We start from the raw sequence: 15,733 nt of genomic DNA on the forward strand, positions 1-15,733 counted from the left end.
ACATGCAGGACCCGGGGCCTCCTCCCTTAGACATGCAGGACCCGGGGTCTCCTCCCTTAGACATGCAGGACCCAGGGTCTCCTCCCTTAGACATGCAGGACCTGGGCCCCCCCACCTTAGACATGCAGGACCCAGGGCACTCTCACTTAGACATGCAGGACCCAGGAGGAACTATGATTTGTTGGTGACAGTGGTTTTCTATTTGACACTTCGACTAGACAGTTAAAACAATGACCTGTCTGTGCCAAGTTCACTGAGCTTTGCTGCCAGTAAGATTGGCATGATCTGGAATTATGTGGATGTGGGATCAATTGAGGAAAGGATTACAGTTGTTTACTCTGCATTGGTCATTTTATGGAATTTTCCTCTGTAGCAAGGAGATTGTAAAATTGACCGTTGACAGTGGAATCAGATGAACTCCACAGTGACAAGGTGTCTAGCATGTAAGCCATCAAGAATCCTCTTTTCTTCCTAAAAGTCTCACACGCTGATGCTGACTGGCACATCACCTAATAAACCTCTCGGTGTCTCCTAGCCTCTTCTGATTTTGCCCACACCATGTTAGTACCGTCAAGGGGTACTGTTCTGCGCGAATACTGACTCAGAGGAAGAACTGACATTTCTCAAGTCCCAAAGAAAAGGAAGTTTATTACAAGCATTTGTTCCCATCTTTTGGCTAAAACAACTATGATTATCCTTAACAACTGTAGCAAACATTTACAGCACTGTGACAAAAGAAAACAAAAACATCAGGTGCTGTATTAGTTTGCAGTATGTGCTTGACTCAATGTGCCAGTGGATGTGCATTTAATGAATGTTTCCTCTTAACTCAGCACTCAATGGGTATGAGTCAGACAGAGTAGAGATATAAGACCTAGTAGCTGTCTCCTGGAGCATATACTGTAGTTGGGGAGGTAAAGCCAGCACATCTGAAACTACTGGAAATCAAATACTAAACCATGTGTGTTTGTTTCCTAGGCTGCTATGAAAAGTACCACAAACCGGGTGGCTTAAATAGCAGAAATGTATTCTTTCACAGTTCTGGAGGCCAGTAATCTGAAATCAAGGTGTCAGCAGAGCCTTGTTCCCTCTGAAGTTCTAGGGAAGAGTCTGCACCATGACTCCCCCTAGTTTCTGGTTGTTGGTGGCAATCTCTGATGTTCCTTAGCTTGTAGATGCATCACTCCAATCTCTGCCTCCATCTTCAAATGGCCTTCTCCTCTTTGTCCTTGTATCCAGACCTCTCCTTACACTAGTCATTGGCCTAGGGCCCAGCCTAATCCAGTTTAACCTCATCTTAGCTAGATTAGATCTGCAAAGTCTCTATTTTCAAATAATGTCACATTCACAGATACCAGGAGTTAGGACTTGAAGGCATCTTTGTGGGAGACACAATTCAATCCAACACCATAACAAGAAGTAGCGTAGCAGTTTAGTGCAAGTAATTTCACTTTTTTAGGCGTCTACAGCTCGGTTTTTCTTAAGGGTAAACTGGGATGATATTATCACCTATATAATAGGACTGCTTTGAGAATCACATAAGTTAATACATGTAAAAAGCTTCAGAATAGTGCCTGGCACAGCATAAGTGCTCAGTAAATGTTATGGTAACAGTATCATAGCCATAATTTGTGAATTAGAAAATGAGAATAAGTGTCTTGCTATGCATATGAGGAGCTGTAGATACGAAAACACAGTAGGAAATGTCTCCCTTCAGCAGTCAGGACCTTCATCTGGGCATGAAAAGATGAGTAGGACTCAGATACGGAGATGGACATTAGGAAGTGATGCACAGTACAGACTTACGGCAGGCGATTGCAAGCCTGTTGTGTGAAAGGTGGTATCTGTTAGTCACTGCATGCTGAGAAGAGCTTCCTTTTTATCTCTGTCACCAGTGGGAGATATTTATAAAATAAGTGATGGGACAGTCGGAGCTTGAGAAGGCACTTTCCGTGTAGAAATGGTACTGTTTGTAGGGTGGGTGGTTTAACAAGAGGCTGGGGTATACAGGGGAGGACATACCAGAAAGTGGGACTTCGAAAACAAAAAATTCAAGAAAAGGCCATTGCCTGTTGGTGAAACCAGCTCACTACAACTCCATTTGTAGAGGTTAAAAGCAGCATGCAGTTTTTATAATTCTCAGCCAAATCATTTTCTTTATTTAAACAAATAAAAAGAGCAGAATAGAAGACAAAAATCATTTTGTGTCTATAGTGATTTTCAGGTGTTACTAATTATATTGTAGCTCTAGCATGTGGGTTTCATTTAAGCTTTTAAATATTCACTCTCCAGTGTAAGGGGCCCTGATGTATTCAGCTGCTTGCCTCCCTGCTGTGTAAACGTCCAGTCCCGTGGCCAGATCTGGGTCCTCAGTTCTGAATCACAGCTCCCAGGCTTTGCCTCTGCTGTCTGCAGCGTCCAGACTTGCTGCACTGTCATCCTATTGCTGTCTCTGAATCAGCTGAACTCTAAACCCATTCCATTACTGATCGGAGGCAAACTCGGAGCTGTGTGGGCTTTAGGAATTAGGATACAGTATCAATATACCTTCTTTCCTCTGACTGCTCTGATCTCCATGGGAGGACAGCTGCAAGGTATCATGGGCTGGGAGGCAGATGTGACTGGTTCAAATTCTGACTCTGCTGCTGACTATGATGTAGCCTTTTGAAAGTTACTAAAGTTTTCTGAGCTGTTTTTTCCATCCATAAAATTGCATAATAGTACTTCCTATTAATTTAGAGTAAATAAATGCAGTAACTGTTCCAAAATAGGCATTCAAGAACTGTCACTTCACACCTTTACTTCTTGTCCCTTTCATTCAGTGTTCAGCCTAAGCCCTGTTTGCTCCATGAAACCTTTACCGATTCAGCCCCCACGGGCTTCCTCTTCGCCTGAACTCTAACCCCAGGCCCCCTACCTAATGCTGTATGGGGTTGTTCCCTGTTGTGCTGGTGTGTACAAATGCAATGTATGTGACAATACTGATGACTGAACAGGAGCGTCATTCCTCAGGATCCTCACTGTATGTGTTTCTTTTCAGATTCTCGAGTCAGAGGGTGGTTCATGTTGGACTCTTACCTTCCTACCTTTTTTCTTACTGTCATGTATCTGCTCTCAATATGGCTGGGTAACAAGTATATGAAGAACAGACCTGCTCTTTCTCTCAGGGGTATCCTCACCTTGTATAATCTCGGAATCACACTTCTCTCCGCATACATGCTGGCAGAGGTAAGTGTTTAGCCAAAGCTGAAGTCCAGTAACTAGCAGTTTTTATTAATAGAAACAATTACATCTAGCCTGGCAGAACTACGCAAAGTTGCTATCAATACTTTAAGTCCTAAGGAACTTATTCCAGCATTTGATATTATTCTTTCTGAAAATCTTGGAAGTCCTTGTTTATAACTTGAATCTTTCGTATCCCAATTTAGACCTATTTTTTTTAATTTAATTTAATTTTTTTTTTTTTTGAGACAGAGTCTTGCTCTGTCATCCAGGCTGGAGGGCAATGGCACAATCTCAGCTCACTGCAACCTCCGCCTCCCAGGTTTAGGCGATTCTCATGGCTCAGCCTCCTGAATAGCTGGGATTACAGGTACTCACCACCATGCCCAGCTAATTTTTGTAATTTTAGTACAGATGGGGTTTTACCATGTTGCCCAGGCTGGTCTTGAACTCCTGATCTCAGGTGATCCTCCTGCCTCGGCCTCCCAAAGTGCTGGGATTACAGGTGTGAGCCACCATGCCTGGCCTAGACCTATTTCTTTAGTCTCTAGTCTAATTTAGAATCACAACGTAGATCAAATGGGCCTTTACAGATCATGTTACAGTTTTCTCCTTTTACAGATGAGGATACTGAAGCTTTAGAAAAGTTTCATAATTTTCCCGAGAATAGACAGTGATTAACAGAGTATTTTAAAAATTAACTTAAACATCATATGCAGTTAGTTTTACTGAAATGCCAATATATATATTCCCTTAAAGAATAGTCCGTATGTCTTTGGAACACTGACATTTCAGCTCAGCTCTGGTAGCCCTTGTTACATCCTGTGCTCCAGATTCCGCTGTGAAGCACCAAACAAGGTCATTTTACAGGAGAAGGAACAAGGATGAGTGCCCCGTCTGTATAACCAAAAGTTATTTTAATGTAATAGAAGGGGAAATCTACAAGTGTTAAATAACGTGCTGTAGCAAAAAAAAAAAAAAAAAAAGAAAGAAAAGAAAAACAGGGGCAAAGAGAATGAAAACAAAATTTTTTAGGGATTTTATAGCTTGTATAAAAATCATTCATACAAGCTATAAGTGGGAGATAATGGCACAAATATAGCTGCCTTTCTGATGATCTTGAACTCTAAAAGAAAATAAATCCTTGCCTTAAAAATGAAAGTTCTCTTGAGAGTTTATTCTGTGCATTATTCTAATATGTACCATTCTTAATAACTATTAATATTACTATAAATGACTGGAATGAAGCTCTCAGAATGGAATTTTAGGCATCAGTATAGGGGATGGAATTTTGGGGTCAAAAAAGCCATGCTAACAACTTTTTTTTTTTTTTTTGAGGCAGAGTCTTGCTGTGTCACCCAGGCTGGAGTGCAATGGCGCACTCTCAGCTCACTGTAACCTCCGCCTCCTAAGTTCAAGCAATTCTTCTGCCTCAGCCTCCCGAGTAGCTGGGATTACAGCTGCCCACCATTCCTGGCTAATATATATATATATTTTTAGTAGAGATGGGGATTCACCATGTTGGTTAGGCTGGTCTTGAACTCCTGACCTCAGGTGATCCATCCGCCTCGGCCTCCCAGAGTGCCGGGATTACAGACCTGAGCCACCACCCACAGCCAACAACTCTTAAAATTATATCACATAGGTGCTCACTAATCTACTTGACACTGAAAGGACCATTTTTATTTTAGGTTCTCTATCAGCTGAAGTTTAGCTCACTAGATGAGTTAGCAAGATAGTAATTTATGGGATTCGTTTCTCTATATAGCAGAAGGAAAGATACTCTTGGATTGTTTTCCATAAGTGACAGCTGCACACTATTTACAATAGCAAAGACTTGGAACCAACCCAAATGCCCATCAGTGGTAGACTGGATAAAGAAAATGTGGCACATAAACACCACAGAATACTATGCAGCCATAAAAAAGAATGAGATCATGTCCTTTGCAGGGACATGGATGAAGCTGGAAGCCATCATCCACAGCAAACTAACACAGGAACAGAAAACCAGACACCACATGTTCTCACTCATAAGTGGGAGTTGATCAATGAGAACATATGGACACAAGGAGGGGAACATCACACACCCGGGCCTGTTGGTGGGTGGGGGGCAAGGGTAGGGAGAACATTAGGACAAATATCTAATGTGTGTGGGGCTTAAAACCTAGATGAAAGGTTGATAGGTGCAGCAAACTACCAACGCACATGTATACCTATGTAACAAACCTGCACATTCTGCACATGTATCCCAGAACTTAAAGTAAAATAAAAAATCTAAAAAATAATAATAATAAAGAAGTGACAGCTGCAGCAGAAGGGCCAGCCTGCATGTCCAACCACACCAGCAGTTCTAGTACCTGTTTGGACGGAGCTTTGGTATAATGGAGTCAGAAGACACAAGTTTGTTTTAGTTTTGTCACTTTCTGTGTAATTTTAGAGCAGTTACTTAGGCTTTCCAAACCTTAGGCAACTTATCTATAAAGCAGAGATACAATATTTATACTACATAACTCTTGAGTGATTTGTAACGATTAATGACTTCTGTTCAATCAGCATGTAGTGAGCTTTTACTAGGCACTGAATATGAAGCCCTGAAGTATATGGATAAGACACAGCTTCTACACTTGAAGAGCCTATGGACTAGTACAGAGTAGGAGTTGGTAAATGTGAAAATGCTTTGTGAATTACAAAGTGCTAGTTGAACAGTAGTCACCATCAACAGGAGCAAGAACAACCGTTTAGTTTTTGAACAATGAGGTAAATGTCTTCTTTCTAGGAAGAACATATCTGCACTGAGCCCATTGCCTACCACTAATTTTACCTACTGCTTACCCACTCTTTCTCTTACACTATGTGTAAGTGTAAAATCACTTAGTTCAGTTCAAAATCACTACCATTGATTGCCGCCCAGTCTCCTCTCTTTGATTGTGACCTCTTTCAGAGCAGGCAGAAGGTCTTTCTTTGACACTCTGGGGGTATGTTTAATAGACACTAGTCAGGTGACAGACTGATTTAACCTTGCTAACTTGTTAGGGGTCAGCAGATGTCTGCTTAAGCCAGAAAGTCACCGCAATAATTATTAACAGTCTTTCGACAAAGATGTATTGAGTTCCCACACTGTCAGATTCAACTGTAGATTCTAGAACACAACCTTTGCCCTGTGGGAAAGAGTGAGAGGCTGGTGATGGGGCAGCCTCTGAGAAGGTGCCATTGGAGTTGAGACTGAATGACACAGTGGACAGAGGATCAGTGGTTGAAGATGAGGTGGAGAGATGGCAGATGACATTGGGGCCTTGGAAGGAATTTGGCTTGCACTCTTAAGTGTCATGGAAAGCTATTGGAGGATTTTAATGATGGGAGCGCTATTATCTCCCTTTTAAAATAGATCACTCTAGCTCCTACATAGAAAATGACTATGAGGGTGACTTGACAAGAATGTTAGCAAAGAGTCCAGTTAGGAGATCATTGCAGTACTACAGGCAACAGATGCTAGCATCTTGGATTAAGGTGGTGAAGATGGGAAGAAGCTGGTGGATTCTAAGTATATTTTGGAGTAATTTAGTCCACACCTCCTTACAACTAACCCTATTTGACAGCCTTCCTTCCTTTTCTAGCACATAGGTTGGATGACTCCTGCACCAGTAAGGGGATTAAGAATGGTCCGGGGAGAGACAGATAGAGCCTCTCTAGCTTGACTGTCTATTCACTTATTAAATTGTCAGGTAGTTCTGCACAGATGCTACAGGAATGGGGACAACCCGGATAAATCTGACTAAAACAGGAAACGTCATGGGGAAACAGAATATGCCCTGCCCTCTCCACACTCAGGAGTTACTCTGTAACTGCACTGTTAATGTGCAGAGTAGAGATTAGAGCCCCTGACTACAGAACCACAGCCTGACCATAGAGGCTTTCATTTAATCCTTGTACACAAAGTTAAACAGCTTTCTTAGTTTGATAAATGCGCCAACACGCCAAAATTCATATGTAGTTTAAGGTCTTTCTGGGTCCCCTCTAGCCAGTCGCGCTGATTCCCAGTTGAGGACTAAGAGCATAAATCCCCTGGGAGATATTCGGAAATGACCTGATTTGTAATAGATCCCATCAGGAGAATCCAAGGTTTTCTTCTTTCACTGGACTTACTTATATCGATAATCTTCAACTGGCATGATGTTAACAGAAAGAGTTTTGTTAGAAGGAAAGAGAGGTATATCAGGACAGTGAAGAAATCTCACAAAGATTCTAAAATATTCTAAATGTTATTTAGTAATCTCTCTCTAACATTTAATTAATCAACATCCAAACCCTCTCAGCTGTGTATATGTATTTTAACGGATATTGTGTATGAATTTTATACGTCTCTAAGGCAGCAGAAAATACTAAATTGTAGGCCTTTCGCCTGTAATACCTGATCCAAATCACAAATGCCTTATATTCTAGAATTTTAACTTTTTACAGGGAGAAAACTTATTTCATAAAATTTTCAACAAAGAATAAAAAAGCTCATTTTCTCATGAGGTGGAAAGTACACCAAACAATGAATTAGGAATTCTGAATTCTAATCATCCTTCTACCACTTTCTAGTCATGTAATCTTGAGCAAATCATATACTCATCAAATGTTTACTGAACACTTACCATGTAGCAGGTACTGGGCAAGGAACCATAGATACAAAGATGAGCAAAAACAGATGCATACATTTTTTGGAGCTTTTTGGTTTTTGAGAGTAATGGGGAAGACAGACATTAATTAACCACCAAATTGTTTGATCACTGAGTAGCATAAATACAATGAAGAAAATGGTTTAAGAACCTTATTGAACACTGTTTTCGATATGGCAATATATATATTTTTTAAATTATTGAGATGATTAAATATATCTAAACCAATACAAAATATTAAATTTTTACTGTAGTTTTCTCACAGTTGTTTTCAGCTAATTCTACATTTCACTTCTAGAAACATGACTAGATAATTCCTTACATAAAATTTTGTGACTCAAATGATAGTTAAAATCTGTTATTTTGGCCAATGTAAATAGTTAGAGGTAACATATATTAATTAAGGAAATAGCCATTGATTTCAGTGCAACAGCAGGAAATAAGTCCCCTGATAATAGGTGTTTGAGGACAGGATTGAGACAAACTCAAATGCTGGGAACTTCCTACACAAACCTTGAATAGATGCCAGAGACATGAATGGGAAATTCAATATGCATCCAAATTCTTGTGCTGATGTTTGTTTTTCTTTCTTTCTTGGTTCTTTGGCAGCTCATTCTCTCCACTTGGGAAGGAGGCTACAACTTACAGTGTCAAGATCTTACCAGCGCAGGGGAAGCTGACATCCGGGTGAGCCACTAGAAGCAAATCAGCCAACCATAACCAGTTCTCCTTGACAAGGAGAGGAGGTTTTCTCCTTCCAGATAGGGGGCTGAGGCTAGAATTAGATAAGAAAGGGGTTCCTGTTCTAATAGAAATGCTGATTTCCAGCTCTCCCTATATAGGGGACCAGCTGAATAAACCACAGCACATCCACATAGCAGATGCCTCTACAAAGTGAAGTGAGAAAGAGCTCTATACTGCTACAGAATTGTCTCCAGGATATAGTTACATGAACAAAAGTAACTTGCAGACTGTGTTTATAGGATAGCACCCTTTGTGCAATAAATGATATGAATGCGTATGTGTATTTGCTTGTATTTTTAAAAAGAAACAATGACAGGATAAACTAAAAGCTAAAAAAAGTGTTTCCACTACGCATGGTGGCTCATGCCTGTAATCCTAGCACTTTGGGAGGCCAAGTCGGGTGGATCAAGAGGTCAGGAGTTCGAGACCAGCCTCACCAACATAGTGAAACCTCATCTCTACTAAAAATAAAAAATTAGCCAGGCATAGTGTTGGGCACCTGTAGTCCCAGCCACTCAGGAGGCTGAGCCAGGAGAATCACTTGAACCCAGGAGGCAGAGATTATGGTGAGCCGAGACTGTGCCACTGCACTCCAGCCTGGGCAACACAGCAAGACTCCATCTCAAAAAAAAAAAAAAAAAAAAAGTGTTTCCTTTGAGGGGAGGGAACAGGGCAGAGGGGATACAGGGGAAGCCAGAATTCTCTGAATGTACCTTGTGCTATATTTGATTTTGGAACCACTAAGTGCTTTACATAATTATAAAACAAAATTAAATTTAAAAAGAAAGCAAGGCAGCTAGCCCCTAAAAGTTGGAAACAAACTTAAATAAATGAATATACCTACATATTAAGTTGGTGACATAACCACCCAAGGAACTATTTCAAGTGACTTTAAAACAGTTTTTTGACTGAACGCCCCTAGTGAGATATATCTTAACAGTATCCAGTAATTCTTTTGTTATTGTTAATAACATTGGTATTGCTTTTTTGACACTGTGATAGTACACTATGGGATAAATTAAGTATATAATAATGTTAATATCAGTAGGCACTTTGATTTGAAACATGGAAAAAAAGAGATAGCAATAAAAAAGTTAAACTAAAACTCATTAATAATAGATTCAAATTGAAAATATCAGAATTAACTTTATTCTTTTTTTAAAAAATTTAATTTTCAGCTCTGTCTATAGAAAAGGCCTAGTCTGTGACAGCCCAGTACAACGAGCAGTGATTACCCAGATCGTGCTCTCTAAACAGAATTTTCTCCAGAAAAGATTAGGTTTCTTAGATAATGGGCCTCTTCCAGTTTGGGGCAGGAAATGTTTATAAGATGAACCCAGGATATCTATGAGAGAAGGCGAAGCAGCTACCCAGGACTATGAGGATCGTCACAAAAAGAGGAGTTGCCTGGAAGGGACCCCACTGCCTAAAAATGGGGCAGGTTGAACATCAAAAAGATACTGACTGGAATGAACTGAAGCATTACGTATGTAAAAAGCCATGAGTTTAAAATGATACTCATTTAAAAAACTCTTATTGTTACCTTTTGAAGGTTGTTAGAACACCAATTCATTTTAGGAAAGAAAAAAAACAGGGAAAGAATTAAACATTTATTTTGCCTTTCATATGTGAATTTCCAAATAGATGAAAAGGGAAAGTTCTTCTCTATAGAAAAGAAAAGTGCTTAGGTAACAATATAATTAGAAAAATCACCATTTTGCAACTCCTAGTGAAATAATGGATCGTATTAGTCTGTTTTGCATTGCTATAAAGGAGTACCTGAGGCTGGGTAATTTATAAAGAGTTTCAATTTGGCTCGTGGTTCTGCAGGCTGTACAGAAAGCATGGTGCCGGGATCTACATCTGATGAGGCCCTCAAGAAGTCTATAATCATGGTGGAAGATGAAGGGGGAGCAGGCATGTCACATGGCAAGAGAGGGAGCAAGGAACAGGGAGGTCCCAGACTCTTTCAAACAGTCAGATCTTGCAGTAACTCACCCCAGGAAGGGCACCAAGCCATTCATGAGGGATCTGCCGCGATGACCCAAACACCTCCCACCAGGCCCCACCTCCGACAATGGGGATGACATTGCAACATGCAATTTGGAGGGGACAAACATCCAAACTATATCATGGATCTGACAGCAGTCACCTGTGAATGGTAAAACTGTTCAGTGAAAATTGAATAGAAACTTCATAATGACTGGACTCAATACCTGAACTCACTGTTCAGTCTGAGTATCAGTGGAACAGCCAGAAATTATGTACCTCCTGATGTGAGGCAGTAAGAAGCAGACAGAACCCTCTGCAATATTCTTACCAAAAACATTATACCTGAGTCTACTCAAGCCTGTAAATCTAATTGCCGGTAACAGAAAACGCATGTGTAGAGAAACAAGTGAAATGATACTAAGAAACAATCACAAATCTATAATATTAGAAATTCTTTATAAAGCATCTAGTTTTTCTAAGAAATAAAAGACATGAAAGAATGGGCAGAGCAAAGACAGAGAACTGTTATTGGTTAGAAGAGACCTAAAAACCGTTTCAAACCAATGAAGATGGATCTTGTTTGGATCGTGATTTAATTGTAAAAAGACATTCTGGGGGCTAGGAAAAAAATGACATATTTGAGACCGAGAAATTTGAACATGGATTGGGCCATTAGAAGATACTAAGGAATCGTTAATGTTGTTAGACAACATAATGACTTCATGGTTATGTGAAAAAGTCTCCCTATCGGAAGTATTTCTAAATAAAATGATACCTTAGATTTGCTTATAATATTCTATACTGCCCACTCCCCTGCTCCCCAAAATGGCAGAAAGTGGAATTGATAAAAACTAGATTGGAATCATATTGAAAATTCTGAAGCTTGGCATTGGATGCTGAGTATTCATTTGACTTATTCTCCCTGCATTAGTGAATGTTTGAAATTTTCTATAACTAAACATGACATATTATTAAGACAGATAGTAGAAACCATTTAACTAAAATCTTTAATATCAAGATGGACCTTTTTTTTTTTTTGAGACAGAGTTTCACTCTTGTCACCCAGGCTGGAGTGCAGTGGTATGATCTCGGCTCACTGCAACCTCTGCCTCCTGGGTTCAAGCGATTCTCCTGCCTCAGCCTCCCGAGTAGCTAGGATTACAGGCGCCCACCACCACACCCGGCTAATTTTTGTATTTTTAGTAGAGACAGGGTTTCACCATGTTAGCCAGGCTGGTCTCGAACTCCTGACCTCAAATGATCCACCTGCCTCAGCCTCCCAGACTGCTGGGATTACAGGCATGAGCTACCATGCCAAGCCAAGATGGATTTTTTTTTTTTTTGAAGCAGAGTTTTACTCTGTCGCCCAGGCCGGAGTGCAGTGGCACGATCTCGGCTCACTGCAAGCTCTGCCTCCCGGGTTCATGCCATTCTCCTGCCTCAGCCTCCCAAGTAGCTGGGACCACAGGTGCCCGCCACCATGCCCGGCTAATTTTTTTGTATTTCTAGTAGAGACGGGGTTTCACGGGCGTGTTAGCCAGGATGGTCTCGATCTCCTGACCTCGTGATCCACCCGCCTTGGCCTCCCAAAGTGGGACATTTTTAAAACATCTCCAAAACTGCAATACAAGTAAAGTAAGATATTTCTCTGCATACATTTTATTTCTAATGCATTACCACAAACCGGTGCATTTTGGGATACCATACAGTTCTCTAAAGGTTGTTTTATGTTTATTTGTAGTTGAATACTTCTGAAGGTTAATTATCCCATCAGACATTAGGATGGTTGCTACCACACCTTATGATGGTCTTCTTGGGAAGTAGACAGTAGAGCATGATATTTTCATTTCAAGATTCCTATTATGTAATGTCTTTAAAAATATCTTATGTTTAATGTTAGTGGTGAAAACCCAGTGCCTTTCACTAAAGAAATGTCTTCCTATAGATGAGACTGACTGAAGGCCTTAAGAAGGAAAGGATGTGTTATCATGACCTCCCACTGTTAACAAGGATGAATAACACCTTGATTTTTAATCTAGTCATCTGAGGAAAAGACACAAAAGATGTAGTCATAGACTGCCCTTGGATAATCTAAGAGACAAAAAACATAATACTTTAGAAGAGCAGAGGAAAGTTATAATTGAATGTAACAAACAATAATGACCTCCTGTTGAGTGCTAGGCACTGAGCAAATGTGAGTGACAGTTTCTGCCTTTGAGTGATGTGCAATCTATTGATAGATTCATAATACTAGCTACACTCGATTATGGCTATTGATTATGGAGCCATAGTTAAAGTAATTTGAATACAAATGAAGCAGCAATTCAGCCCGAGAAAGGAAAGGGCTGGGTGAAGTTCCAGAGAAAAGGTGGCATTTAAGAGGAATATAATAAAGGACGACTAGAACATGCCAGACCTGAAGTAGGAAAGGAGTGCTGGGAGCAGAGAGAAGAGTTTTCATTGCTGCAGGAGGAGTAAGCAGGCCACTGTTCCAGCACACGGGACACCGTGGTGGGGAGCCTGCAGGAGGCTGGTGGGAACAGCAGCCACCCAAGCCCATGGGAGATCCTGGGTTCAAGCCAGGAGTCGTGGACTTGGTTCTGCAGGTGTAGAGGAGTAACCTGGTCACACGCGTGTTCTGGAGAAATAACTCATGTCTCGCTAGAGTGGGGTGGATTGCTTGAAATAAGGAGAAACTGGAGATGAGGACACCCAGTGAGCTGCCTTTTCAGCAGTGAGAAAGAAACAGCAGGAAAGCGCAGGCAGCACGCAGAAGGGGCGGCACCAGGAACACTGCCATTTCTCACCCTTTTCTCCCCTTTACCAATTTCTGTAGGTAGCCAGGGTGCTTTGGTGGTACTACTTCTCCAAATCAGTAGAGTTCCTGGACACGATTTTCTTTGTTTTACGGAAAAAAACGAGTCAGATTACTTTTCTTCATGTATATCATCATGCTTCTATGTTTAACATCTGGTGGTGTGTCTTGAACTGGATACCTTGTGGACAAAGTAAGTTATTTTGTTAATTCTTCTGTGTTGAGGAATAGCTCTTAGAGACCACTGGTGCTGTCTTGTATTGAGCATCGCATGCAGATCAGGAGAGCATGAAGGGAGGCCTAGAGCACCGGCCTCGCCCCAGCAGGATGCCCGTGTCTGCCAGGGGCCGTGTATTCTAGTGTCTGGTCTTTGGTACAGGCAAAATCTGGACCGAACCTTAAATTTAAAACTGTTTTCTTTTCCACGCATCATATGTCCCATGGTCAGAGGCACATACCCCAGCGGGAGCTGCTTCACTCTAATCCCAGGTGCTGTTCTACTCCTGTGGACATATATCGCCTTCCACAGTCACCACTTTCCCGTGAAACAGATTGAGGCATTTCAGCTTTTAGGGTTGCTTGTTTTCGCATTCTGAAAAATTAAGGTTACATCTCTGAATGACCTACCAGATTTTTCTTTTTTTTAAAACTGAGAATCACAATAAGAAATATATTTTATATCACAACCCAGTGCAATCATTCCTATTTGTTCATTTTCTTCTTCTTCTTCTTTTTTTTTTTTTTTTTTTTTTTTGAGATGGAATTTCACTCTTCTTGCCCAGGCTGGAGTGCAGTGGCGCAATCTCAGCTCACTGCAACCTCTGCCTCCTGGGTTCAAGCGATTTTCCTGCCTCAGCCTCCTGAATAGCTGGGATTACAGGTGGCCGCCACCACGCCCAGCTAATTTTTTGTATTTTTAGTAGAGATAGGGTTTCACTGTGTTGGCCAGGCTGGTTTTGAACTTCTGACCTCAGGCTATCCACCTGCCTCAGCCTCTCAAAGTGCTGGGATTACAGGTGTGGGCCACCCAGCCCTTCTTTTTTTTTCTTTCTTTCTTTTTTTTTTTTTTTTTAAGAGAAACAGGGTCTCACTCTTCTGCACAGGCCAGAATGCAGTGGTGTAGTCATAGCTCACTGCAACCTCGACCTCCTGGGCTTCCTAATTAGCTGAATACATGTATATACCACCAAGCCCAGCTAATTTTTTTTTTTTTTTTTTGTAGGGCTGGGCATAGTGGCTCACGCCTATAATCCTAGCACTTTAGGAGGCCAAGGTGGGCCAGTTGCTTGAGCTCAGGAGTTAAAGACCAGCCTGAGCAACATGGCAAAATCCCATCTCTACCAAAAAAAAAAAAATACAAAAATAGATGGGCGTGGTGACATACGCCTGTAATACCACCAGCTCCTGAAGAGGCCAAGGTGGGAGGATGGGCTTCAGCCTGGGAGGCAGAGGTTGCAGTAAGCTGAGATCGCGCCACTGAACTCCAGCCTGGGAGACACAGCCAGACTCTGTCTCAAAAAAAAAAAAAGTGTAGACATAAGATGAATTTAATTATATTCAACCAAAGCAATATACTCTTACATGATTTCTAGGCCCCACAACCCAATGTCTAGCGGCATTAATTCCAAGCAGTTGTTTGCCTTTAAATGATTGATTTCATTTTGGGAAACAGGTTTCAAATGAATATATATACATGGGTAAAATTACTCTGTGCTAGTGTTGTCTTATTAGAGAATGTTTATGGTCCCACTTGTATATGAAAATGTGATTATGTTAACTGGATAATGTATATATAAGAAGTTAAATAAAGTATGTAAAATATAACTTCAGCCACATTTTAGAACACTGTTTAACATTTTTGCAAAACCTTCTTGTAGGAAAAGAGAGCTCTTGACATGAAGATGACTTGTTTTATATTTCAGATTTTATTTTAAAAGCCATGTTTGTTAAACAAGAAAAAACACAAAAGAACCCCTGATTCCTGGTTCATAATTCTATATTCTTACTCACTTTTTCAAGTTACCTATTTTGTTGCATAAACTAATTGTTAACTATTCATGGAATAGCAAACAAATGCCTGTTTAATAAAGAACTTTGACCAAGGCTATAAATGCCAATTACATTATTGTCAGTATTGTTGGTTATATTTAAATTTTCCTTATAATAGAGCACACTTCTATTTAAAAAAAAAAAAAAGTGTAGACACAGGGTCTGTGTTGCCCAGACTGGTCTTGAACTCCTGGGCTCAAGCAGTCCTCCCCCACTCAGCCTCCCAAAGTGCTGTGATTACAGGTGTGAG

General features: G+C 40.7%; 1 protein-coding gene across 1 annotated transcript in view; it reads left to right on the forward strand.

The window, feature by feature from the left end:
• Positions 1-15,733, forward strand: part of ELOVL2 (ELOVL fatty acid elongase 2) — a 59,288-nt gene that overhangs the window by 36,363 nt on the left and 7,192 nt on the right. Inside the window, exons 3-5 of the mRNA XM_023185396.2 lie at positions 3,041-3,228; positions 8,493-8,570; positions 13,456-13,627. Coding sequence (XP_023041164.2) covers positions 3,041-3,228; positions 8,493-8,570; positions 13,456-13,627 — 438 coding nt within the window. The remainder of the gene's footprint in view (positions 1-3,040; positions 3,229-8,492; positions 8,571-13,455; positions 13,628-15,733) is intronic.

Source organism: Piliocolobus tephrosceles, chromosome 5 (assembly GCF_002776525.5).
Source record: "Piliocolobus tephrosceles isolate RC106 chromosome 5, ASM277652v3, whole genome shotgun sequence".
NCBI classification, from domain to species: domain Eukaryota; kingdom Metazoa; phylum Chordata; class Mammalia; order Primates; family Cercopithecidae; genus Piliocolobus; species Piliocolobus tephrosceles.